At 40.2% G+C, this 26,569-nt stretch overlaps 1 protein-coding gene across 4 annotated transcripts in view; it reads left to right on the forward strand.

Annotated features, from left to right (window-relative positions):
- Positions 1-26,569, forward strand: part of LOC103470552 (tetratricopeptide repeat protein 28) — a 229,100-nt gene that overhangs the window by 166,080 nt on the left and 36,451 nt on the right. For all 4 annotated transcript variants that reach the window (XM_008419085.3, XM_008419086.3, XM_008419087.3 and 1 more), the window contains one exon: positions 13,175-13,682. In XM_008419085.3, the coding sequence (XP_008417307.1) occupies positions 13,175-13,682 (508 nt within the window). The remainder of the gene's footprint in view (positions 1-13,174; positions 13,683-26,569) is intronic.

The raw sequence follows: 26,569 nt of genomic DNA on the forward strand, positions 1-26,569 counted from the left end.
GTTCCAGTTAATTTTGTGTGGCTAAATGTTCTTCGTCTGTACGACAGCATATAAGGGCTAAGAAAATTTAAGAAATAAAATTGTGAGAATAAAGTGATTAAATTACAAGAATAAAGTCAAAATATTACCTGAATAAATTTGTACAAGAATTAAGTCATGATATTATCACTTTATTCTCTTGTTACTTCGTCTTCATTCTCACATTTTTTTTAACTTTATTCTCATAATTCTATTTTTTTTTCTTAGTATGGCCTTAAAAGGTGGTGGTTTTTTTTACACATTGTAAAATTTAATGACTAGTGTCTGAGTTTCTCTCCTCCACGCCCACAAATATATGAGGTAACATTACACTGACGCACCAAGAAGCTGAAACAGCCGATTAGTCTTACTACTGTCAGTATTGTGATAAAACATTTACAGCAAACCCACATTCAACAGCTCAGCACAAGAGTCTCACATGCCCATGAATGTGAATTTTCAAAAGCTGGACATGAAAGTGGTGCCGTTTGGCTTGGCAACTCCTACTACGGATGCACCTGGCACACACAGTACAGCAATAACACAGATTGAGAGCTAAGTTTAGTCAGAAACCTTGAGACCTTGTTCTCCATAAGTCATTTATAGCTACTTCTACAATATTTTAGGTTGAATTGGGACATTTCTTCTGACGGGTAATGATGTTCGCAGGAACAAAAGAAGAAGGAGCAATTATCTTTAAACTTAAAGATGAGTTTAAGATGAGCTGAAGTGAGTCTTGAAAGATGAGTTTAAGCATCTATACACATTTGTTTAGTTTAGGTTTTGTTCTGTTTTTTTTTTGTTTGTTTTTTTACATGAGGAGTTGGTATTTGATGGGAGAGATTAAAAACAGTTAGAGACAAAACTATGTCATACAAGACAGGGTTATGATAAGACCTCAAATCTGTGGTATCTGCTAATAAAGGGTAAAAACCATCTGCGTTGTTCATTTGTCGTGCAAGAAATGACATCATCTGCAAACCTAAAAGCCTACTAGCTGGTAAAGTTTAGCTTCCAGCTTTTTATTTGCTTGGCTGAGCATTTAGTGTACAGTTGGCTTCTCAGATTGTATCTGTGAACAGCAGCTGCTTTCTGGTGCAGGAAACAGGTGTTATGAAAGGAGTGTTAAAAGCTGAAAAGCTTTGTCTTCCAGTGTGTGTAATGTATTTCATGCAGACACTCAATCCTCTAATCAGCACGAGTTTAAGCATCTTTATAGAAATTGGATGAAACATTTTCTCACGCAAAGCACGACAGCTGTCTTGAATTTCTATAAAGCTTAATTTAGCTCATAAAGCAATACTCCAACAAAAAGGTTCTCTGTTCTGGAACATCAGGAAGTTCATTATGTTAACCAGTAAGGTTTTTTTCACTGGCTTTGACTTGAAAAGACTTGGGAAGGTGGGAGTTTTTTTTTGTCAGCATATTTTGATTGACTTTGGGAAGATAAAACAGAATGCATGCATACATAATTGTAGGAAAGTAGGAGTTCAATAAGACATCTTCACTTTGCGCCTTTGGGTTATGGAAAACTACAGCTTTCTTATAAAAAAAAAAAAAACTTCAGATGATAGTGTTAGGAAACTACTGCGCCTTCTGTGAAGGCCTTAGAGGTATATTAGAAAACAGCAGTGAACAAATAGCATCACGAAGAAAAAGGAACACAGCGGACAGGCCAGGGATAAAGATGTAAAGTTTACTGCAGGGTTAGCTATAAACATCTCACCAAGAGCTGGTCGAAGCTTAATTAAAAAAAAATAAAAAATACAAAAACACCTAATCGACTCAACCAACAAGCTGCTTCACAAGATTAAAAACCATTAAAATGGTGAAATACAATCAAATATGAAATAGAGAAGTCGAAATGAAAAATATAGACAGCTTAACAAGCAGACAACCCTACATAAAAAAACCCCCAATAGAAATCAAACTGAACTTAAAAAGCCAACATAACAAATTTTTCTGTTTCAAGAAGAATTGACTAGTTTATCAAGACTCTGCAGTGCGTTCATCATATAACAAGCTGTTTCAGAGTCTAGTGACCATCACTGCAAAAGCTTGAATCCTTTTATTCTTTGAACCTAAGCTGCACTAAAAGCATCAGGGCAGATCATCTTAGTGGTCTTTTGGGGATAAAATGCTCCAGCAATTTAGTTAAACAAATGGCTGCCAACCTATTTAAGACCTTTGAAGTAAAAGTATTTTAAGATCAATACAAAAAACATACAGACAGCCAGTGCAAATTAACAATAGCTGGAATGATGTGATCATGCCTTCAGATACATGTTGGCGAACACGCTGCAGCAGTTTGGCCCAACTGTAAATAACGAAGAGATATAAAGATAATTGCAGGATAGCCCAATCTAGAGGTGATTAAAGCATGAAGAAGTTTTTCAAGGTCCTATGACTGAAGAACTGAAAAAAAGGTTTTTATTTACCAACATGTGGCTCTTAACCTGAACTGACAGGCTTGGTAAAGAGAGCATTGTTCAGAGAAACAACCATCAGGGTCGTAACCCATAACTCTGGAGGAGCTGCAACTGTCAGAATGACAGACGCTTAGATTTGAACTCTACAAATATGATTTAAGATATCCTTAATGCAGAGGATGGAAGAAAAAAAACATGTTGTGGTTAAAAAAAAGACTTAGTCAACTTTTTGGCCAATAAGCAAACAGTAAAGGTGGCAAAAAATGACACTCTACATCACCCTCAACACTCATAACTGTGAGAGATTGTGGTTGTGGGGGAAACATTGCATTTCAGCAAGGACAGGTCAGAGTTGATAGGAAGATGGATGGAGGTAAACGTAAGGCAATGCTTGAGGAAAACCTGAGGCTGAAAGCGAATTGAAACTGGGGACAAAGGTTTACATTGCAGCAGGAAAACTATACTAGACACACACACCGCTTATCAATGTGGGGTCACAGGGCAGACATCGTGGGCTGCCAGTCCATCACAGTGCAACCCAGAGACATCGCTCAATTTAGTGGAACCCGTCAAGCTAACATTCATGCTTTTGGACTTTAGCAGAAAGTTGGAGTACCTGGAGAGTCTCCTGTGCCTGCACTGGGAGAATGTGCAAACGCAATGCAGAAAATCCCAGCCAACAAAACAGGACTTTACCACTGAACGGCAACAATGCCTACACTTCTTAGGTTCAGCAGAGAAGCTTAATCACATTAATTATCAACACTTGTGTTTTACATTTGACAAAAATACTAAAAGTTGATTTTAAAAATTAGATTTTATGACTTACTTTTTCATATCACAAAGTATCATAAATATCACAAAGTAAAAAAATAAAATAAAATTCAATTTTCCTTTCATTTCACAGAAATCTGGTGTGGTCTAAACCCATTAGGCACGAGTGGCTCACTGGTTCAGAACGGTGGGGGGCAGAGGCCCTGTCACCTTTCTTGGAGAAAACAGTGACGCGCGGAGAGTCAGGACACTTGGTTGTCACTCTTCATTTCACTCATTGTGTCGGGCTGCTCCAAGCAACATCTCTGGCCAGCTCATATCGATCCAGGTCCTCAGACCTTAACCTGTGTGTTCTTTAATCTCTCCTCCCCTCCCCCTTTTTGTGTACCATTAAAAAGATGGAACTCTGCCTGTCAGGCCTGATTTGTCCAGCTGCGCGCCCTGACAGGTACTCTGCCTTCCACCCTTCAGCTCGCCTCTTAATAACCTCGGATGGTTGCGTCCTTGGATTGACTGCTGGGCGCCCTGCTGAACGCTCTCTGACGGACACACTGGCCCAAGAGCTTGCACTATATTTGGCAGTTTGTCCTCAGACCCAGCGGGAAGCAATGATAACAGCTAATTAGCTTTTAATGGAAGCACTTTAAAAATGATCATCGGTCGTTCCATCTATCTCCGTTGCATCTCTGCGTCGCACCTGTATTAGTGGAGTAGTGTCATTATGCTAAAGACGGAGGTATCCTCTTTACCCCTCGCCTGAGGCTTTGCAAAGTGGCAAATGTTGATGTACGCCTCGCTCCCACATCTCAAATGACTTTGAAACACCAATGTGATTTCCCTTTCTGTCACAGCAAAGCCTCTCCAGAATTGATTCCTTATACCAGCAGGCATCACAGTTTTTTTTTTCTTTTTTTCCTCCTGTGGAGATTTGACTTTAGTAAAGAAACAAACAGCAGCGCCGTATATAACCCTTCGAGGCCCCGCTCTGATTTGGAGTGCATTAAGATTCATTCACTGTGCCACACATCCCCCTGCGTGTTACCTCTTCAATTTCCTGCTCGCACAGACCTTAGATTCACGTGTTTATATCAGATGGCAGCAGAGCTGTTTTTGCATTTGAACAATGCTGACATCCTGTCACAGGGGACGGCCACTCCAAGACAGGCGCTACAGGGAAGCCCGGTCGCTCCGCCTTGCTCCCCTTTGCTTTCCTGTCTTACCATTAGGCCAGTTCTGTAAACAGTGTTTTGTCTGGCACATTGCAGGAGAGAGAGGCAGCTTGAAATATCAAACCCCCACAGCCACGTAAAGGGAACAGTCAAATATTCCACTAATGCCAGAGGAGACTGTCAGGTTACATTTTTCTCTCTGCCTCTGGTGTGTCTTCCCCTCTCCCTTGTTGCTTGTTTACAGCCAACTCAGAATATATGCTCAACAAAATGACATAGGCAACACAATTATTGCCGGACGATGTATGTCCTTCGTGCACGAATCCAAGCAGTAAAAAGAAACTACGCACACGTGGGCACGATCCAGGGAATATATGTGGTATAATTTTGTGTTTCTGTCAATGGCTTTTTACCTCTGTGGATTCTGTTGCTCTGATATAATGAGGAAGAAAAATACACTATTTATTTATTGTGACAGCATACCAGAAAATAACTACTTTTTCACATGCAAAAGAAGGAACTCTGGTTATGTAAATGCCTTGATTTGATCCATCAAGAATATTATATTACGTTACATGTTTATTTGTGAGTGTCAATTCTGTGTGGGTGTGTCCTAAAGCGCATCGCCGTTAATCCATCAAACCAGATGCAGGGGTTGGTCAAAGAATGTATGTACATGGAAATTGTTTTATTTATGCTTTGATTGAAACAAACGCCTGAAAACTGCTCTTCTGAATCGTGAAAATGTGAAAGGTGTGGAACTTGAGTCGAGCTGGACAATTCAGTTCGGTTTATTTATGTAGCGCCAATTCACAAGCGTCGACAAAATTTGGCACGGAAGAGCAAAGTAAAACAATCATGGAGGAAACAGGGAGTTCTGTGTTGTGGAGCTCCTGTAATTCCTCCTTGTTGACTTTCCTTTTTCACATTGTTCATAAAGACTCTCGGCTTTAACTCACTTGCCGCATAGCTAAATAAAGATTTGCTGCAAGGCGCGTATAGTAAAGGGTAGGGCTTAAAGTAACATTAGGGATAAGAAAGGTATTATTAAACGGCTGGGAAAAAAATTAAATAGTGGTACATTTTCATTCATTTTGTGTTACTAAATGTAGGTAAGAGTACTTAAGAAGCCATGATTAGAGAAATTTGGTTATGTTTGGTGGGGTGGGGGTGGGAGCTTCATGGTCGTGTAGGCAAATCCACGTTATGCCTTCTGGAGCGACAAAATTACAGCTGTGTGTGCATGTGAGTGTCCATGTTTGCCTGCGAGTGTGCGTGGAGGAGAGCAGTCAGGCGCAGCTGTACCTGCCCTCGCTTGGCAGAGCACAGCTTTTGCCAGCTTAAAAAAGCAGAAGGTTTTGATATGGCAGAGAAGCAGTCATTTGGCTGATCTAATGGTGGCTCCCCTGGGGTCCGTATCTCTTTGCAAACACAGAGCGGGGGGACAGCGAATGGAGTATAGACCCATAAAACCACAGGAATATTTTGTCAAATCCCCCCCCACTACCCCCAGCCTCTCTCCGCTGATATTACCAGCATATCTCCTGTAAATTCCCCCTCTTTTCCTCTCATCTATTCAGACGTCATTTGCACACACGCTCACGCGGATAACAGCAAGTGCACCGGAGAGCGTCTTTTTCTATGAGATCATCACTGGCCTGTTCCGTTTCACTTGATTGCAGCTCAGATGCCTCCTTTTTTTTTTCTTTTTTGTCGACGTGCGTTGCTGCAGGTGAATGCAGATCTAAAGAAAATGTTCACCTTAGGGATGTCTTCAATGTTCTCCTCTCTCATCTTTCAAAGACAATTTCTCCCGAAGCCTTTCATGCGCCCCCCTTCGCCTCTCACGCTGCTCCACCCTCACACCCTTTTCATTTTAAAGTGGGACTCGGTTCCCTGCCAGCTTGTCCCCGAGCCCAGCTTGTTAAGAGAGACACTGATGCATGGTCTTCCTCACCTTCCCACTCCAGTTCCTTTTAATTAGACCTCCGTTCTTTTGTGCATGTGTTTACAATAGGGTATATTAGTGTGTATGTGTGTGTGTGCATGAACTGTAAGAATAGCTGTTGACATCACAGCGGCTTTGTTTGTTGTTCTCTTGGTAAACCAAAGCATTTAACAACAGTGTATGCTTCAAACCAGTCTGTTAAACTTAAATTAAGAATTAATTGAGTTAGACCATTATATTTTGTTTTATTTGTTTTTTGTTGTTTTTTTTAATAAATGAAGCTTCCTTGCTTCTGTTTTTCTTTGTTTTGGAGATGCTGTTTCTATGTGACCTTTGTTAATACTTACAAAATGGCAGAGGATTTTTGGCTTCGTCAAATTTCAGAATGAACCTTTGCAGGTGAATTTAGTGTAGGTGAACTTTAAACTTTTGAAAAGATATGTACAACTGTTCAATGTTTCACTTGATGAAAAAATACTAGTCATAAGTGAAATAATCTACCAGTGGAACTAGCACATCAATATTAATGAATTATTTACTTAAAAGAAGCTGCTATTTCTTGCTGAAAAGTTGCTTGTAAGTTAGTTGTCTTGTTTCAAGGGTATTAAGATATTTGCACAAGAAACTTGACCAAGCATACTTGGTTAGACTTTGTGTATTTGCGTATTTGTTGGAGAGTGCAGCCGGATTTTGGAAAATAGTTTTGTTTCACTTTGCTTAAACAAAACTCTGAAGCAAAGTTTTGTGCGCTGGAAACAACATTGAGTGGACTTTCTGTGGATTTTATAACAAGCCTTTCCTGATTGCGTCTGGTGGCAGAAACTTCTGGTTAGGCTCTAAAAACGTTCAAATTCTTTACATTGAATTCACCAGATGTTGCATGAAGACGTTTCTGAACACTGCAAATACATTTAAATTGTGATATGTAATGAAAAACTAACCTGTGCATTTATTAATACATCACAGATTTTGTCTTAGAATGACAATTAAATATCGATGGACAACTTTAAAAGTTGTATGCTGTTTCTCTTGTCGACGTATGCTTTTTCTCCATTACCTTCTGTAAAGGAAGAGGTTATGTCTTGATCTTTCAAACTTCTCACTCCTGGATCTCTGCATTACTGTAGATTACATGGGCAACTGTAACACCCCCGGCTGAAGGCTTAACATCCATGCTGGTGGAGTGAACAGAGAGGTTGTTGTCACCTTTGTGGTAATAGAATCAAACCTGTCGTCTGTCTCCTCTTTACAAAAGAGAGCAGCTCTTCTCCTCTTTCATATAATCCCATTAACAGCACTTTGCTGAAATAAGGTCTGCCCTGATTTTTCCTGCAGCCTGCCGTTTGGACAGAGGGCAGGCTGCAGGGTTTTTAACACCATGATCTCCTGACCCTATCTGCAAGATGTCTCTTTCACCCTCTTTCTGATTTTTGGCAGAAATATGGGGCTATCATTCATTTTCGTCAATGAAGTGATGGAATATTTTTGCTCTGCGTTGCAAAAATATTCCAGCCCCTCCAAAGTTCGTTGCGTTTGCAATGATACAAACAGAAACTTTGCTTATTGTACTTGAATTTTATGCAATGACAAATAAAGCAAATCCATAATTGTGGGGTGGAATTGAAATGACACTTGGTTTTCAAAGTATTTTACTAGCGGTGAGCCGATCGATCGGTCACCGATCATAATCGGGCTGATTTTCGTAAAAAAGTGCATGACCAGGGATCGGCGATCATTGGCTCTTGTTGCCGTTACCGATCACCTGCATCTCATTTCGCAGTCTGCCTGTGCAGCTGGTCTCCTCTTTCCTTCACATTACGCAAATGCACAGCAACAAATCCTAAGCGATGTGGAACTATAACGCACTGAGTGAATGGGGAAGTTTGCGTGTCGCGGCGGAAAATTGAAGCACGTCAAAATGCATCAACACAACGAAGTTAATACGACATAAAAACAATGCCATACTTGATGGAGTTTGGCTACATCGAGGCTGACTGCAGTAAAAAAGACATATGGAGGATCAGATAGCAGGTAAAGCAGCGCACAGCTACAAACACTCACCCGGATTAGCATGACGGTCAGAAAGCTAAACAAATAACCCGTAAAATTATTTAAGTCTTCGAGCTGCGATGTGGTTCTGTTCTCGCTGTTGAACCGCTGCTACGTGATACAGGTAGGAATATTTCACAGACGGAGCGCCGCTTCTGCTCCACCTGGTAGTGAAAAAATAATTTAAAAAAATAATCAATCTCCTCCCTGTTCTGCATAATTACTCTGCTCAGTCAGAAACAGCCAATCAGAACTAGCAGTAATCAGCTAGCCGCCATGCTATCAGGAAGTTTTCATTCAGTAACTCTTGATTGTTTATTGTAATGGAACCTGTATTTGCTTTGAATGTTAAGTTTTGTACTTGAATTTCTTTGGCAATGTTGAGAGGTTTTATTTTGGCCCTTTGCATTATTTAGTCTCTTCAGAGCCTTCATATGTTATCAGTCTGTTAAAGATAGTATTACAGTACAATTACAGTACAGCAGTACAATTTGCCGAATGCTTGTTTTGTTTAGTTTTCATCTTGGAAAAAGTTATTAAAAACAAGTTTTTGTCTAAATTAAGGTGAATTCATGGTTCCTTTTTCCACATAATGTAACCGGTAGTGTTTATGATTAAAAAAAAAAAAAATTATGTGATCGGTATCGGTGATCAGCCCTCATGGGTGATCGGTATCGGCAGGAAAAAACCTGATCGGCACATCTCTATATTTTACAAATTTACAAAGTGCAATTTGCGTTTGCATTAAAACTGTGGCAACTTTTCCCCCGTGACCCACAGTTTAGTGGAACTAGCTGCTTTCAGAAGCCCAAAGATACCCCATTTCCAGTTTGGCAAAAGCCATTTGGAGGATACAAAATAATATTTTATCCTAGATTGAAAATTATTTTGCTGATTAAAGCTAGATTCATGCTTTTCTTTAATAGGAAATGCATGCATCTTCCCAATACATTTAAGTTTGTGGTTGTAATGTGACAAAAACAAAACAATAACGCACAACTGTCTTTGTTGTTTTAAAACAACTCGGTGTAACTTTACATTTTACAATGTCTTAAGGTTCGACTTTTAAACTTTTGTGATACTTATTAAGCTGTACTGGCAGTTAACTCAGTCATGGATTTTTTTTTTTCATATCAAATTTGTTTAAAGGAATGAATTACCTTCTAGCCTGTAATCCTGTCAAAGCAGTCGGTGCTTGTTTGTACACCTGGCGATGTTTGTGTTAGCTTGCTTTCGCTGATTCAAAGGGAGATTCCACACCCATGTCTTGAGCTTTCTTCAAAGCAGACTGTCTTACAAGTGCAACCATGATCCAACCACTAAGATCTCATGGCAGCCGGGGTTGTCCCCGTAGCCCGAGCCAGGCTCTGATGATAGCCTTTGCTGTTTGGAGTTCGTCTGACCTCAAAGGTCCAAAGTGAAATAAGGAGGATTTTCAAAGACGTGGTCACACAGCTGTCTGTTGAGGTATAACCACAGACAGCAGTGAAGCTGTGGGCACCACTTTGTTCCAGGATGAGAAAGAGAAACACCCACGGAGCTCAGAGCCATAAAGTCACACCGAACCATCAAATTTGGCCACCAGAGAGAACTCTGCTGCAGGCTGTGAGGATCTAATCATCACAGGTTCATTTATTTTACCTCCAGAGATATGAGTTAAAAACGCCTAACTTAAGCGTACTTGCAAAAGTATTCATTTTTTTATACATTGCAACTACAAACTTCAATGTATTTTGATAAGATTTCACATGGCAGATCTGCACACACAGTGGTTATGATGTGAATACATGGTTTTCATCATCGCTTACGACACAGAAAAGCATCACCCTGATACGCAACGTCCAGTAGACGCAAGGCTTCATCGTTTGGTTCCACATAGTAATCACTCATGGGATATAGATAAAAAATGTGTGCCACATCTTTTACTTTTATTTGTAAAAAACATTCAAACCATGTGTCGTTCTATTTCACAAATATCTCCTACTTTGTGTTGGGTTATCATAAAATCCCCAAAAGACATTGAAGATTGTGGTTGCAATGTAACAAAAAGGCATAAAGTTCAAATATATTTTTGCAACCAGGGACAAGATGACTAATGACACAGAAGCCAAGCATTTTTTAATCTGCTTCCTCATCCGTCGTTGTCCGTGGCCCTTCAGTTTGCCTTTCAGTTCGGTGAGCTTTGCTACAAAACGTATTGGCTGATTAGAGCTGGTGGTCTATCAACTGTTTATAATGGAGGGCGGTAGGATTAATCAAATCCCCCACACATCCGGAGAAAGGCTGGACTCTGTAAACACAATCAGAACTGACTTTGTAAAGGAGAAGTGCGAGTGGGTGGGTGTGATTATGTGTGCGAAGACCAGGAGGAGGAGATCGGAGCAGAAGACGGAGGAGCGATAAGCGCAGAAAAGAAAACTGAATGAAATTAGAAATGGGTCTGATTTGAAATAGGTCAAATCAGGGATTGTGTGGAATTATATTTCCTCCTGGCCAAAAACGTTGCTTTGCGTTGGGGCAGACAGACACAGATGGTCTCAGTCTACCTTCCCGGAGCCCAAACACAGTCCTCGTCCTCTGTTACTGGAACGGCTGGCTCCTCATTATCTGCCTATCTCGGCTCCCATCCGAGGAGAAAATGCTGCGTTGCACTATCACTTTAGAGGGACACTGATCACAAGAGCAACTCATCTCCACCGAAGTAGATTCCGCCCTCCCCACTTTTTTCGCGTCCCCACCTTCGTTTCCTGCTGTGCTCGGCTGACGACGGACGAAGATGAGAAATCTTCTGTGTTTTCTGCTCAGAAAAGTGGAAGTTTTAGCCAGAGAGATGGAGCGAAGCTTCAAAAGGCACGTGTAATTGAGCAGCTCTAGATAGGCTATCTGGGAACATGAAACAGCAACAGTTGTGACGGAGGGTAATTGCCTCCCCGGGCTCATATAATGCCTTGTCGAGTCTTTAAACTTGAGCAAACTGCTGGAAGTTCTTATGTCAGCAGGTAATTGGTTCCAGCATCAGCAGCTATGTGGAATGAAGGAAAGATTGGATTTTGTGTATTTGTGCATTTGGATAAAAAAAGGTTGCCAAAAAAGATCTTCAGAAAAGAGAATATTTTTATAAGGGCTTGTCGGAGAGTCCAAACTAGAGGTGCTGCAATCAATATTTTGTGGTCAGTTGCCAATCTCCAATTTTATTGGTACAACATAAAATAGCTATTAAAACACCAATTTTGAAGAATCGTGTCAAAATAGATAAAAGGTAAATATTACGCCCTGACAATGTCACTAACAGGGAGCTAGTAAATAGACAAATTCAATTCTTGGCATGTTCATGTTCAAACTTTGAATCCCGGTTCTAAGTAAAAAAAAAAAAGTTTTTTTATGAAGCCAGTAGCATAATCACTAACCCGTCGAGTGGAGCAAAAAACGGCACTGGCACACTCTCTAAAACCTGAACATCTGGGAATGTATGTCCTTTCCTTATTGTACCTCTTACCCGGGATCTGCTCCAAAGAATACAACAGGGCTTGTTTTAAGTTCTTTGTGGTCGTCTCTACTAAATGTAGAGACGAAAAAAAAAAAAAAAAAAAATATATATATATATATATATATATATATATATATATATATATATTTTTTTTTTTTTTCTGTATCCCAATAACACTGATTAATAGCAAGTCCTCATCGCCAACTTTCTGTTTTGTGAGAAATCAGTTCAATCTGCTCCCTTTGCTGTCTAACGTGAGCATCGCTGGGAAGTTTTAAACTGATTGGCTTTGAATGGTGTTTCATGAACATTTTATGCCTGCGGTAAATGTATCCCTCGCTGTTGCTGACTTTAGAGTTTTCAGAGTCCTAAGCTGTGCGGGAAGAGCACTAATATGGCCTTAACTGTCAGGATGGTGGTTCACCTCTTTGCTGGCCTCTTTCCAAACCCCTTCCTGGCTGGAGATTGCAAAGTGGGACATTGGAAAGGATATGCTTTATTATCTGCCTCCTGCATGATTAATTGAACATCTGTTCACTTCATGACAACTGACCCCAATTCCCCACTGTTTATCCTCTGTATATACAGTTAATAAGCCTGCAGTGAAAGTGTCACATAAGAGGTCAAGACTTCACTTTTGGCAGCCATCTATATTTCACTGCTGCGATGTCAGCTTTTGGGTCTAGCTTGACGGTTTGCCTTTTCGCTGATGAACCTTGGCGGAGAGGATTAAAGTCTGGGCGGAGATCCGAAATGAATCCTGGATGATTTTTGTTTTTTTTCTGCTAGAGAGGTCTTGTCACCAGTTGGCTGGCCCCCCTACAGATGTGGTGTGAAGCTGAAACCTCCCTCCTCCTCTCCCTCCTGATTAGCAGAGTCTTTGTTCCGTTGGTGGTGGCACGCCATGAGGCATGATTGCAGTGGGCAAACTGGCAGCTTTAAAGAAAGCCTGCCGCTGTGCCGATCTGCATCACACTTTACCCCCCTCCTCTCTCAGCATAGGGAAAATCAAATCAGGTTTTGTTTGTTGTTTGGTCTCTGAGCATTAGGCCTCTTTTTAAGACTCAGGTATTGTGATTTTTTAAAAAATTTTTTTCAGCTCGATCCATGTACAATTTTCTAGACAAAGGGATGTTTTAGTGCTGGTGAGGAATTTGTGAAGCAGAGCCAAAGCAGTTATTTCTGTTAATGAAGTATTGGTATAATGAATTAAAGTTTTTGATTTTTTTTTTTTTCTTTTTTGTGTGCCTACACCGTAAAGCATTTCTGACTCACCCGATTGTTATCTGTCTTTTTGCAGGCTGCTTCGATGGCGCTGAGCAGCTTGGGCCATGTATATACCGCCATAGGGGACTATCCGAATGCCCTCGCCAGCCACAAGCAGTGCGTCCTGCTGGCCAAGCAGTCCAAGGATCAGCTGTCTGAGGCTCGTGAGCTGGGAAACATGGGAGCCGTCTACATCGCCATGGGAGACTTCGATAATGCTGTTCAATGTCACGAGCAACACTTGGGCATCGCTAAGGCCCTGGAAAATAAAAGAGAAGAGGCCCGCGCTTACAGCAACCTTGGCAGTGCCTACCACTACCATCGTAACTTTGACAAGGCCATGTCCTACCACACCCACGTCCTGGAGCTTGCGCAGGAGCTGGAGGAAAAGTCCATCGAGATGAGGGCGTACGCAGGGCTGGGTCACGCTGCTCGCTGTATGCAGGACTTGGAGAGAGCCAAGCAGTACCATGAACAGCAGCTGTCAATCGCTGAAGGACTGAAGGACAGGGCTGCAGAAGGAAGGGCATCCTCCAACTTGGGTATGTATGTCCAATGTTTCAGTTGATTGATGAGTGACAACAGGATGCGTATCAAATTCAACGCTAAGGAGATGGGAAATAGATTTAACTTCCTTAATTTACATAGCACTTTTCCAGTGATACAAACTACGTAAGGCTACTAGAGCCACATTGGTAAGTAATTTTTCTTTTAATTTAGAAGTAGCAGTCAGTCAGTTGCTATGGTCCACTCCAGTTATTAGAGAGGTTGATCATTATTTATATCAGAAAAGCACTGAGATGTTGTCACAGTGCTTTGTGGGAGAAAGACGTTACTGCAAAACAGGGTTTTACCACTTCTGCTTTAACAAAAAGACAAAATGATAGCAAAGTTAATATTTTAATCTGTATTTAGCATTTAATATTAGCATTTAGTGCTTATAGTAAAAACACAATTTGAGAGAGGATACTTTTATCTTGCCGCTGACATTTGTGAAAGACTGGCAACATTTCCAAATCTTGCATGCGGCATGTTAAACAGAAGATGGCAGCTGAAAAACATTACACAGGGCAACTTCACTGTGATATTTTTATCCTTTATGCCATCTGCTGAAAGTTTCACGCTCTCTCACTCTCAAGTTGAACGAACCACTTAGATGTCTCAACATGGTATAGAAAATAGTTTCTCTTTAGATTGTTACATCTTTGTGCTTCCTCTGATTTTAAACACCTTACTGACCCTGAACATGGTTAACATGAGGTCTTCTTCACTCACTAACAGCTTTCACATGAAAGAGTTTTCATGGTCAGCTTTCACTTTTTGTTTCTGACCAGCTGGTCACCAGTCAGGTCAGACCAAGAAAAAAAAAAACAAACAAACAAAAAAAGAAAGGAACATCCACTTCTGGTCACCACTTGACTTCTTATTGCATCTCTGTTTGGAGTAACCTTTTGCACGACTGCAGGCGTTTCCAGGAAGATAACCCAGTCAGCCACAGAGCAAGCTACCAAATGCCACACAGAAAGGCCCAGTTTGTACAAAATCCCATTTTTAAAATGTGACCCAAAATGCTGCATGTTCAAAATACCACAGTGTGGCTTTCTATATGAGACATCAAGGTAGCTAACATGGTAGATGATGCCATTTCTAAAACTCTGGGAAGTTATTAAATCAAGATTCATACTGTCTTCTGTCTCAGTCATAAGGAGACACACAATTCAATACACCTGCACAGCTATGAGTATAATGCAGCTTAACATTTATATTAAGAAAATGGATGGATGGATGGCATTTATATTCAAATTAAACAGTAAAGAAGAAACGACGTATATTTAAAAAAATGATGGAACAGAAAATCCACATGGGCATTAAGGACAACAGTGACTTAGTAATAACACAAGTAATAAGCAATAACTAAGTAATAACTTGTTGGCATTAAAAACAAGCCAACAAACCTCAACTCACCTACAGTAAAAACATTTCATCAATACTTAGATGTTCAACTTCTTTCAGAAAGAAATCAGAGATAAGTCAAACTTCTTTTAAGATTTTTTGCAGGCTGCCAGATGTGCTTTCTTCTCTCCTCCATATCTACTGAGCAGACTCCATGAAGAGGGCACTGTCTGAAACCTCTGTTAAGGCACCACTCAGCTGTCAGCTTTGATGACTGAAGTCATGCATCTTCACTGTTTGCAGTTGAGTTTAAAACAAAGATTTGCATTTGATTAGTTAATATGACGTGGCCTAGTTTGGTCCTTCATTTGAGAAATTATCCATGCAGGTTAATGGCGCAAGAAGTCTTTCTGATTTATTTCTACAATCCACACATTTAATACTATTTCCTCAGGCTCTACCAGAAATGACAGATTCAAAAACCTTTTGGGTAAGGAGACTTGGGGGATGTTTCAGTGTTTTCAGCAGTGAGCAATTGATGTTTGTTGTAGTTTTGTCTGTTTTAAACTTTGAAATTGTTGCTCTGACTTTGCAGCTAATAGTAATAATCAGTAATATCCAGTAAGAAGAAAAATGTTGGTATAGTAAGGCGACATATCTGCCATTGACCATTTTGTCAAGTCATATTTCTAGGCCAGAGAAACAGAAAGTCTTGCAGTAAAAGTTTCCAGACACCCTGACAACCTTAAAAATGAAGCAAAGTGAAGTTATATTTCTGTTAAAGGAACTTTTAAGCATACCAGTAATTTGTGATATTATTGCATTAAAAGCAATGATTCCTGAAAATGTTTTTTCTTTAATTGAATAAATGTATTGAATGTTGGATTTATTTACTTTTTGTTTTAAAAATACGTTCCTGTAATAAGTGCTGAAAATAGGTATTTGCACATTTTAAGCAGAGTTGCTGAATCTTATATTCTTATGTGATTTCTCTTTTGAATATGAATTGAAATGGAGTAAACCCACTTCACTGCAGAAGGGCGTCCAATCCAAACCTGTAGGGTGGAGTAGATTTATGTCGTCATACAGAACCTCCTTAGAGATGATCAGGCTTCATTCTTAGGTACCAAACGTTTTGTTTTCGGTGCAATCTGGGCACTTCTAGAATGATTCCAACTTTTGTCCAGTTCGATAAGAGTGAGTGAGGACAGGAAAAGTGGACTCCTCAGAATGAATGTTAATGTTCAGTTAAAAAAAAAAAAAACTCTAAGTTTTCTAAAAGTTAATTATTCTGGACAAGTACGCTTGTTTTGTTTTCTGTTGAGTTTACAGCATGAGGGTCTTCATTTCCTGTTTGCATTTCCACAATGCCTCGGGCTACATTCCTTTATCTTCATTTAAATGAGCTGTTTACTTTTTTCCGAAGATATTTATGGTCCGTATGTCAGCGATGTTTATGCTGCTTTTAAGAGAGACAATCAGTATGTTGAATGCGGTGCCATTATTTAATTTCCAGCTGTTGTGCTGTATGCAGAGGATGTGAGGGCTACATTTAATTCCTGTTGTTGAAAGAGTCTCGCAGATTGTGCAAGATTAGATAACAGAGAAACAGCAGAGTAAGCTGAAAAGTTATGTTAAAATCAAACGTAAACTATAACACATCCTGTCAAGTCAGAAATGAAGCTAAAATCCTAAAACAATATGTGTGTTTTTAACCATATTAACGCTGCAGAAAATATTCTGCAATTTGGCCTGAACTATATCTAAAATAAAATGTATAAAATTTTAAAAAGTCACACATTACAAGTTTGCTTGAATTTAGAAATCTCTAGTGTAGGACTTAGTGATATGGAAAACACATTAAACAAATAAACAAGTAAATTAATAAATATGATGAAATTGTTCTCTTTTTTTGTTATATTTAAGATTTTATTACAGAACCCTGTGCTCTGCTTTCTTTTATTACATACTTTAATATCCCAATATTTACTTGATTTTTATTATTTAAATGTGTGAATTTATATAATTATATAAATGAATGGGCTTGGACCACAACCACCCACTCGTGATTGCGTTAGGAAATGATAAGTCATCCAGAGCTTCTTCAAGTCCCACTTTGTAAACATCCTCTGATCAGTCAGAGGAAGAAACCAACTAGAGTACATCACCTGCTCATTTGAAATATGTTGTATATCTCAATCTTTTAAGAAATCTATGAAGTCGTGAGGGGCTGCACAGAGCTGTTGCCTTGTAGTAAGAAGGTTCTGGGTTCGATTCCTGGCCCCGGTCTTTCTGCATGGAGTTTGCATGTTCTCCCTGTGCTGTCAGGTTAATTGGTCTCTCTAAATTGTCCCTAGGTGTGAGTGTGTGTGTGTGTGTGTGTGCATGGTTGTTTGTCCTGTCTGTCTCTCTGTGTTGCCCTGCGACAGACTGGCGACCTGTCCAGGGTGACCCGGCCTCTCGCCCGAAACGTTAGCTGGAGATGGGCACCAGCAACCCTCCCGACCCCACTGAGGGACAAGGGTGTAAAGAAAATGGATGGATGAAGTCGTGACTGGCTTGGCAAACATGTCCACATGTGTAATTTTAAATGCTTTGTTTTTTGTTTTGTTCCTGCATCTGTTTTTTGTAATGTCCTTGATGCAGTCGTAGCATTTGTTTACTGTAATATAAGTCAGTCCACATGTTTGTAAGTGGAAGAGATGTCTCTTTTTTTAAGCTTTATTACTTAATTTAAAGCTTTTTTTTAATGCCTCTTTAAACAAAAAACCCAAAGAAGGCCTGGATCAATTAAGCCAATGGCTACTTGTTACTTTGTAACCTTTAATATGTGCTGGTTCTGATCAAATAACCATAAATGTAGTGCTAGCAAGATTCTACATGCTAGTACTGCATTTACCATGGCAATCTGGGAATCCAGCTAACCTGTCATCACTCCTGCATGAGAAGCCAGGTAAAGAAAAACCGACACGTCTGATCAAGAGCATAGAACTTCAATGCACAGAATGTGATTTGTCTCACTGTCTCACTGCTTTGGTTGAACACTTTCTAATCTCCTCGATGACATAATGTCATCAAACAATCCACCTTTAATCTACCTAATCAAGTGCTAGCGCCTTAATATGCCAAAAAATGAAATTAATAGCAGGGAACCTCAGGGTGTAAAACTGTCCTTTTGGCTTTTTAGTATCCTATTAGATATATTAGATCAGCAGCTCCTCAATATTTAGGCCAGCAATTACAACCAGACCTGGATGACTTATGACGGCCATTAAGGTGATGGTAAACCAGACTCTAATGGACAACTAAGAGGTACAATAATTCCTTCCAAATGAATTATTCCTTAACCTAACATCTAAAATCGCGGAGGCAGACAGTAGGGTTAATCGGGCAAACATAAATTGAAGCCGTGCTCTACTCTGCTTCGCCACACCTGATGGTCACACACACACACACACACGCACCCCCCCACACACACGCTCACACACACAACGTCTGGGCTGCTTTTAGCTTCAGCGCCAGCCTAAATTTAACCCAGGGACCTGGGAACAGGTTGACATAAATTAGATGCTTCAGTGAGAGCATTTTATGATTCTTCACTACATGTGAGCTTTATTACGAGTGGGCACTCTGTGTCAGGCGGAAAATTTATTCCTCTGCTGCATGTGGCGTGATTGCATGAGAGAGTGTGAGAGCACTTTTATTCATCATAAACTGCGATATTACAGTTCGCCCGGTTACGACGGCGCAATGATAATCCAGCTGATTTAGTGTTGGGAGGCCTCGAGTTGATGATGGAGCACGTGTTGAGTGAGCGGGGCGGTGGCGGCGATGCCTGTTGCTCCGCGGGCGCCAAACGGTCGGAGTTGGACGGTGATGTGGACGAAGCAACACTTGACATCCAGGAGAGAGAGAGAGAGAGAGCCTGTTGTCTGGGTCTTAAGCGCTACCTAAACTGTTAGCACTTCTTGCCGCCTGCTTTCTGCCTCTTTACTTTTTCCATGCTTCCTCCTCTCACTCTGCCTCTCCTCTCACCCCCACTGATTCCAATCTGCAGCTGTCAAGCTCCCAGTAATTGAAACTGACTTGATGAATCGCTTAATTACCTTTAATAGCTGATTCGAGAGGAACTGAATAATGAAGATAACGGAGAATGAAGTGGAGGTTGCGAAGCGTCGGTCTGTAATTGCCCCATTGTTGTTGTTTTTTGTTTATGGCAGGAGGGCGTGCGTTGTTTTTTCCGCCGTTGGTGCCCACGAGCCTGCTTAGCACAAGAAGATATGGGGCTAAAACTAACGGGATGTTGTTTCCTCGCTTCAAAAAAAAGAAAAAGAAAAAGAGAAAGAGGAGCAGATGATCGCGAGAAGATTAACAAGTGAAGATGAAAGCTGTAAACATTGTGCTGGTAATGGGAAGGAGAAGTCGCAGAAATGAGCAAACGCTTATTATAATTGCATGTGGGGTGGGTGACATAGCTCTGAGGGACGGTTGTGTAAAGATTGCAGCACTTTAATATCTAACCATGATGCCCAGCGGTACCAACAGCATAGGCTGAGCACACGCTGACCCATAAAGGATATGGAAATTTTGCATTCCAGTCCTATTTATAATTCATCAATCGGCTAACTTACCCTTCAGTCAGCAATATTTCATGTCTGAGACAGGACATAAGCTTCAAGCTGCCACGCACAATGCTCTGGAAAACCATCCCCCCGTTTACAGACATCTGATCCGTTATTGCCACAAAAATTCCAGAAAATCAAAAAGTTGTCGGTATTGAAAAAAATTATGTGTATTTAATACAAAAACATGGTTTAAAGCTATGGTTGTTTATTCAGAGGAAAAAGTTACCTCGACCAGTTCTGCCTTGTGATCACATGGGCCAAGAGATTTCAAAAAGCAACACACCATCCACTCATCTAAAGAAATTTGTCATTGACATCTACCAGTCTGGAGATGATTACAGAATCAACCAAAGTTGCTTCAAGAATTCATCGACTGCTCATCCAGGAGGTCCCAAAAGGACCCCGAACAAAATGTAAATTAAATCATTTCATATGAAATGAGGTCTACTTTTGATGAATTTCAACATCTGTCTGCTTGGGGAAGAAAAATAATTATTCCCATCTCACAAAGATAGTTTTATAGAAAAGCTTGCATTGGAGCAATGTAATGTTAGTTCCATAGTGACTTTACTAGAGCACCTGAATGCCCTCTTGAAAACATTTTCTGCAGCATTAAACAGCAAACATTACCACGTATGTAACTGGAACGGCAAGGCTAAATGCATAGCATGTGTATAATTAAGTCTCTCCCTACTACAAAGCACTGCAGCCTCACTTGCCTCAGTTAAGGTCAGTGTTTGTAGTTCTGACTGAGCAAAAGGGCCAAAAAAGAACACAGATGGTCGTTTTACCTTTGCCAAAAACATCTTGATGTTTTGTAAAATCTGCTGACTCTTCAGAAAAAGAGCATCATGTAAACACGATGGTGGTAGTGTGAGGGTTTGGGCCTACTTTGCTGCATTTTAGTTCTGTGTGTCTTGCCATAACTGACGGAACCATGAATCTGCTCTCATCCAGACGATCCTGAAAGAGAATGCCCCGCATTCATTTTGTGACCTCAAGCACAAAACTTTGGTTATACTGCAGGGAAAGCACACCAATGGAGATTCTTTGGAATCACCTTAAAGAGGCCATTCATGCTGGGGAAACTTGTAATGCAGCTGAATTAAAGTAATTCTGCAAATTAAAGTGGGACAAAATTCCTCCACAGCAATGTAGAAGACTCACTGTAAGTGCTTGATGTGCGCTTTTACGGCCCAGAAGCCCCACAGCTTACGACCTGTCTCCGATTACAAATATTTTCTGCTATAATTGACATTTGTGATATTCTCCAAACCTAAGTGTGGTTCTCCCTCCCCCCTTTGCTGTTTAGCTTCAAATAGACATTTAACAAGCTGTTTGGAATGGCTTGTTGTTGTAGCTTTGCCATTATGTCCTTGTTGTCCTGGAATCATACCTCCTTATTTAGCCGCGTGTCTCGAAGAAGTCGCATGGAGGGTTGACACCATCAGCTGGAAGGGCCAGAGCCAAAAGTCCTAATTAAACCTTTCTTCCCCCACTTTTCTTCTTATCCAGCCTCCTCGGGGATCGGTTTCTGCTGATCTGCACAAAAAACAACCCAAAAGCAACAGAGAGAGGAAAACAACAGTGGGGGAGAGGACACAAACACATTCAGAATCAGAGTTTTGTACTGAAGTGCTCTGTAGTTCGGCTATTTTTCTCTGGTGTCGGGAAAACAGAAAACAACTTCCAGTTGACGTTAAAGTGCTTTGTGACCTTGGTTGACAAACTCCTTGGGCTTATAAACTTTTCCCAATAAAAGCTTCTGCTGTTTTGCAAGGCATAAGAGGATAAGCTTTGGGAAGGCATCCAGAACATCAGTTGCATAACGCTGCTCTGACCAGACATCTGATCTAGGCTTTACGGCATGTCTGACAATGAGGCTGTTGCATAGCCGATGCTGAGCTATGTGTTTTTATTGGCAATGCTTAATGCAAGTTACATTTAATGCAGTTAACACTGCTCTTGAGATCGGTAAAACCCCGCATATTGAAATGGAAAGCTTGTTAAATTTTGTAAGTGAGCACAATATGATGAAATACAAAAAAAAACAACTCTTTTTGGGATATGGAACAAAGAAACAAACTGAGTTCTGTACATGTCGATAGAAAATGAACTTATGTTGCTCTTTTCTGGTCATATTGACGACTCACAGCACTTGATGCTACAGCATCATTCTCCCATTTGCTCTCGCATAAACATGTCAGATCAGTGGGGAACTTTAGGACTAGGTGCCTTGCTCAAGTGGCAAGAGGTGAACCTGAAATCAGACCTTCAGCTTTATAATTGCCAGACCCCTTACTCTTCTTATTATGCCAGAGTAAATAAACAAAAATAGAAAAAACAAAATAAAGCAGAGCAGTTCCAGTTTCTGGCAACATATGCTGAATGTATTTTACAATGACAGTGGAACCGCGTGGCCTCGCTTGATCATATCCTTACATTTAAAAAACTTTGTTCATTACTATGTCATTTTTGGCTGAAGCTATGCACCTCTGATGTTTTAGATCTCTGTTGAAGAATTACATCATGGCATGATGTAATTCTGCTTCTGTTCTGTGCGATAGTTTTCCACACATACTGTAAGCATTTTTGCATCCAGGCCAAAGAGTTCAACTGCTCTCGCATGTTTGCTGTGACAAATTTCTACCCTTTCTAAAACCTCCCCTTTATACACCGCTTATTGCTGGTTTGTCACATAAAAAGCACTGTAGAACACATAAATGTTTGTGGTTGTAATGTGACAAATTATTTTAAAAAAAACACAAAAAAAGAGGTATGAATGCTTTTGCAAAGCGCTGTAGCTTTTTCCGTCGAAATAACCAACATAATGAGGAGAAAACAAGTATCCCTTATCGCGCCGTGTAGCAGCAGCTGCTGCTGCGTCATCATTGCTGCTTTGTGGTTGTTTGGACATAAATCTAGTACTTTTCTAGCCTTTATTTTCCCTTTCAACTGCCCACAGCTGGAGCAGACCACAACAGGGACCAGACTCGCCTGGAGCACTGAAGAATAGAGATTATTCTGTTTTGTTCCTAAGCCTCTGGAAGCAGCAGCGAGTCTAGATGTATTATTAGTCTGACGAGGACGGGGAGTATGAGAGGCCTGAGTTTCCAGTGGAATTTAGAGAGCTTAATTGCTCAGACAGGATGAATGAGGGAACCTTGTGAGGAGAGAGACGGTAAAAGTAGTTGGGAGCTCCACACACAAAAGGCCTCTTTCCAAGGTGCTGGTGACAACCTCCAATCTCTATTAATTCTCATGTAAATGCTAGCTGGCCAAAATACAGGAAGCAAATGGAACCGTGGTCGGAGAGGTGGCGTGACGCTGGAGTTACCAGTATGCCGCTCCCGTGTTGTTCTGCTTGAGAGATTTGTGCTTGTGAAGCTTTCTAGCCAAGCCTCAAATTTCTGTTTGCTGAAAAACACCAGCACCAAATCGCTCCCCCTTCGTATGACTATGCACTGAACTAGAGAAGTGGACTAGAGAAGTTCTGTGAAGCACACTCTGAGTTTTTGTCCTCACTAAAGTGTTGTTCACCGTGTGCAGCTAATATTCCACTCGCTGCAGTGCTATTAAATGTAACAAAAGAGCTATGGCATCCTTCTGAGCTAAGCAACTGTGCCCTTTTCCAGGAGCATCTGCAAATTCAGCATGAAATGCAATCTGCAGGAGATGGTGCAGTGCAACAAAAAAATAGTTCATTCTGAACAGTGTACTTATAAGCAGTTCTTGGAATCAGATGTGTATGCGTGTGTGTGTATGTGTGTAAACAGGTCAGGGATTGTGTGCTTAGAGAGCAGAAGGAGGGGTGAAGGTCAGTCAGAGTCGAAAGGACAGCTGGAAGACTGCATGTTGTTGTTGGAAGATCACCTACAGGGCAATCACCCACTTGTCTATTTTGCTCTTTTTTTTACATATATTTCTCATGTCTGTGTATCAGTCAGATCACAGGGAATCTCTACGCACATAAGTAAGGATTTAGTACCTTAAACCAAACTCACTTCAGTTCCATCCATTTCTGTGGATTCAAGGAGGCTCTTCAGTCTGCTACTTCTAGTTCACACCGCAGGTCGTTAAATGCTCTGTTGTACTGCTGATTTCTTTATAAAGCAAATTTAGGTTCTTAAATACCAACAACGAAAATGTCCTACGGCTAAAAAGAAGTCTCTTTTCAATCCTTTTTTTTTTGTATAATGTAATAATTGCCTACAGAGCTTTGCAGAAGTATTTATGCTTTTTACAGTTGTTCAGATTTTGTGACATTACAGGCATATGTAAGCTTTAGTGTATTTTACTGGAACTTCATGGTGGTACATCATTGGTAAGTGGGAAAGAAAAAATGATTCTTGGTTTTCACAAACAAGACATTTTTGAGAAGAGTGGCGTGTGTCCCCGCAGTGACACATGGTAGTGGCGACGTCATGCTATGGGGATGTTTTTCAACAGTAGGGCCAAAACTTTGTTCAGAGCTTTTACATTGTAATCTCTCAAGCTCTTGTTTAAGAGTGTTTCTCTCCCAGCAGAACAACAATCATATTATGTTCCTGTTTTTGCATATTGGGATGTCCTAGTCAAAGTACAGACACCAAATCAACTGAGAATTTGCGTCAAGAGAGATGAGTGACCTATTTTTTTCTGAGACTTTAGTGTGTAGTTGTGCAGAACAGGTAGAAGTACCAGAAGATTTGGTCAAGTAAAAAGTATTGAATCAGGGGATGTGAATATAAAGGTATAAAAAAAAGGGGGGAAAAAATGGAAAAACATTCACCATATTCCCTCTGATTCTCCATTATGCACTACTTTTGTACTTTATTCTGCAAAATATTGATAAAACACTGAAGTTTGTGGCTGCAATGTGACAAAATGTAAAAGAGAGAAAGAGTCTAGGTACTAATTATCTTTGCAAGTGGCTCATACTCTTTGTGTTTCTGCTTGTTGTCGAAGGAAATAATGACTTAAATGCAATATTTCTTCGATTTCACAATGAAAACCCCAGAGTATAAAAATATGTTAAGACATAAGCATCTCATTTCGCATTTATAATTGGAATATAATCAGAATAGAAGAAAAAAGGAATTAATGTTGAAGATTTTGTATGTTTACATTCAGGAACTGAAGCGAGATCTACCCTACTTAACATTCTCTTCTAAATTGTTTCATATTTTTACATTTATTTTTTTATCTGCATTTCTCAACGTCAGTGTGGAATGCCGTTAATAAGCCATAGTCGAGGTTTGTCAAACATTCTTTGTCATTACTTATGAAAGGAACTGGAGCTTCTTGACTTTTTAATGTCAACACTGTCCTACGTCATTGGGATTTTACTTACATAGTATAATTAGCAATTTAATATTTACACATATCAACCTCTTTTAATTAAGATTCAAGCAATGTTGTAGATTTTCTCTTATTGTTTCAGGCTGATGGTCTTTCCTTTATTCTCAATGCCCCCCTAGTAACAGTGGGCCTTCTTCAATGCAGTAAAACTGACAAAATGATTTATTCAGAATATAGCATCATATCTCACAGTCGTCAGTGCAGACATGCTTTTATGTAAAGTTAGTTGAATAATGAACAGTGACAAGGCATTGCCAAGTTTTTAATGTCTCTGGTTACACGATTCTGATATACCATTGTGTAAATGGATGTGAATGAAGTGCACATGTTTAGTCAACACACCTTACGCACTAAATCATATATCTGATTTAATCAGAGGACTGATATATTTTCAGGTCTTGGCTGGTTATGGCAGGATGCTATTATGGCCACATTAGTTATCTGTATTTACTGTCATGTTTGGAATGGTTTTATTTACCATTCTACAGGATGCCATTCCCTCAGGCCTCCATAATCTTCTTACCATATAGGGGGCATAGAAATATTTTCTGGCTTCGAGTGTGGCTCCAGGCGTAGCCTGGGGCTTATGCCGTTTTTTTTTTGTGGTTTTTTTGCCAGCAGCTCCCAAGTCCCCAACCTGAAACCTGCTCATGCTTCCCCAGCCTCCAGCCCGCCCGCCTGCTTTAGCCCTGCGTCCATCACCAAGACCCGGATCCATTTTTAGCCTGCAGCAGGAACATGTTAGCTGGTAATACATCAGTAGACATTATGTCCTCGGTAACATCAGTATCCGTTGGGGGAAAGCATAACCTTGGGAGTGACTTTGTGGCTGTCGGTGCTCCTTCACCCAGCCAGCTGTGACTCCTAACGTGACTCCAAAGTTAGGCAAAGCTGAGGATTTTGTCCAAGGAGGTAAAATGTTTGAGCCGCTGATGTGGGAACAAAAGCTACTGTTTTTGTGCAAATAAAAACATAAATTCACTTTATTAATGCTAAACTTGCTAGACTATTATAAGTGTTTAGGCAAACATAACGTGTTTTTTCATGAGCCAACGAACATGTGAAAATAGAAACTAGTAGGAAAGAAACTTTGGTCAAACTCTGTGATTTATAAATCAGATTTTTTTCTCTCTTTTTTTTTTTTTTTGCTGCTGTCTGTGTTTTGTGCCGCCATACACTTTGCATGCTAATTCTAAAGTACCACAACCTGATGTTTACTGGGTCACTTCAAGTTTTTTTTTCCCGCTTTCATCCAGAGAATGAAAGCAAGCACATAAACAGCAGATCAGATATGATTTGTCAGCAAGTCTTTGCGACATGCTGAACAATTATCCTAAGTGGCTTTGATTATATTTTCTCCAACAAAGACATCCAGTTGAGACATGTTTAATTAATCGTCTCCTTTACACTTGAATGAAAGACTGATGATGCAGATTTCACTCATGTTGATGAACAAGTTCTTGCAAATTCAGAGTACCTGAGTCTGAATTGAACTGTGACTGTTGGAGGGCGTCGACTTTTTTTTCTGTGTGAAAAGTCCTACAATCTTCTAAACATTTTATTGCTGTGAG

Source organism: Poecilia reticulata, chromosome 9 (genome assembly GCF_904066995.2).
Source record: "Poecilia reticulata chromosome 9, P_reticulata-male-v2, whole genome shotgun sequence".
Lineage (NCBI taxonomy): Eukaryota > Metazoa > Chordata > Actinopteri > Cyprinodontiformes > Poeciliidae > Poecilia > Poecilia reticulata.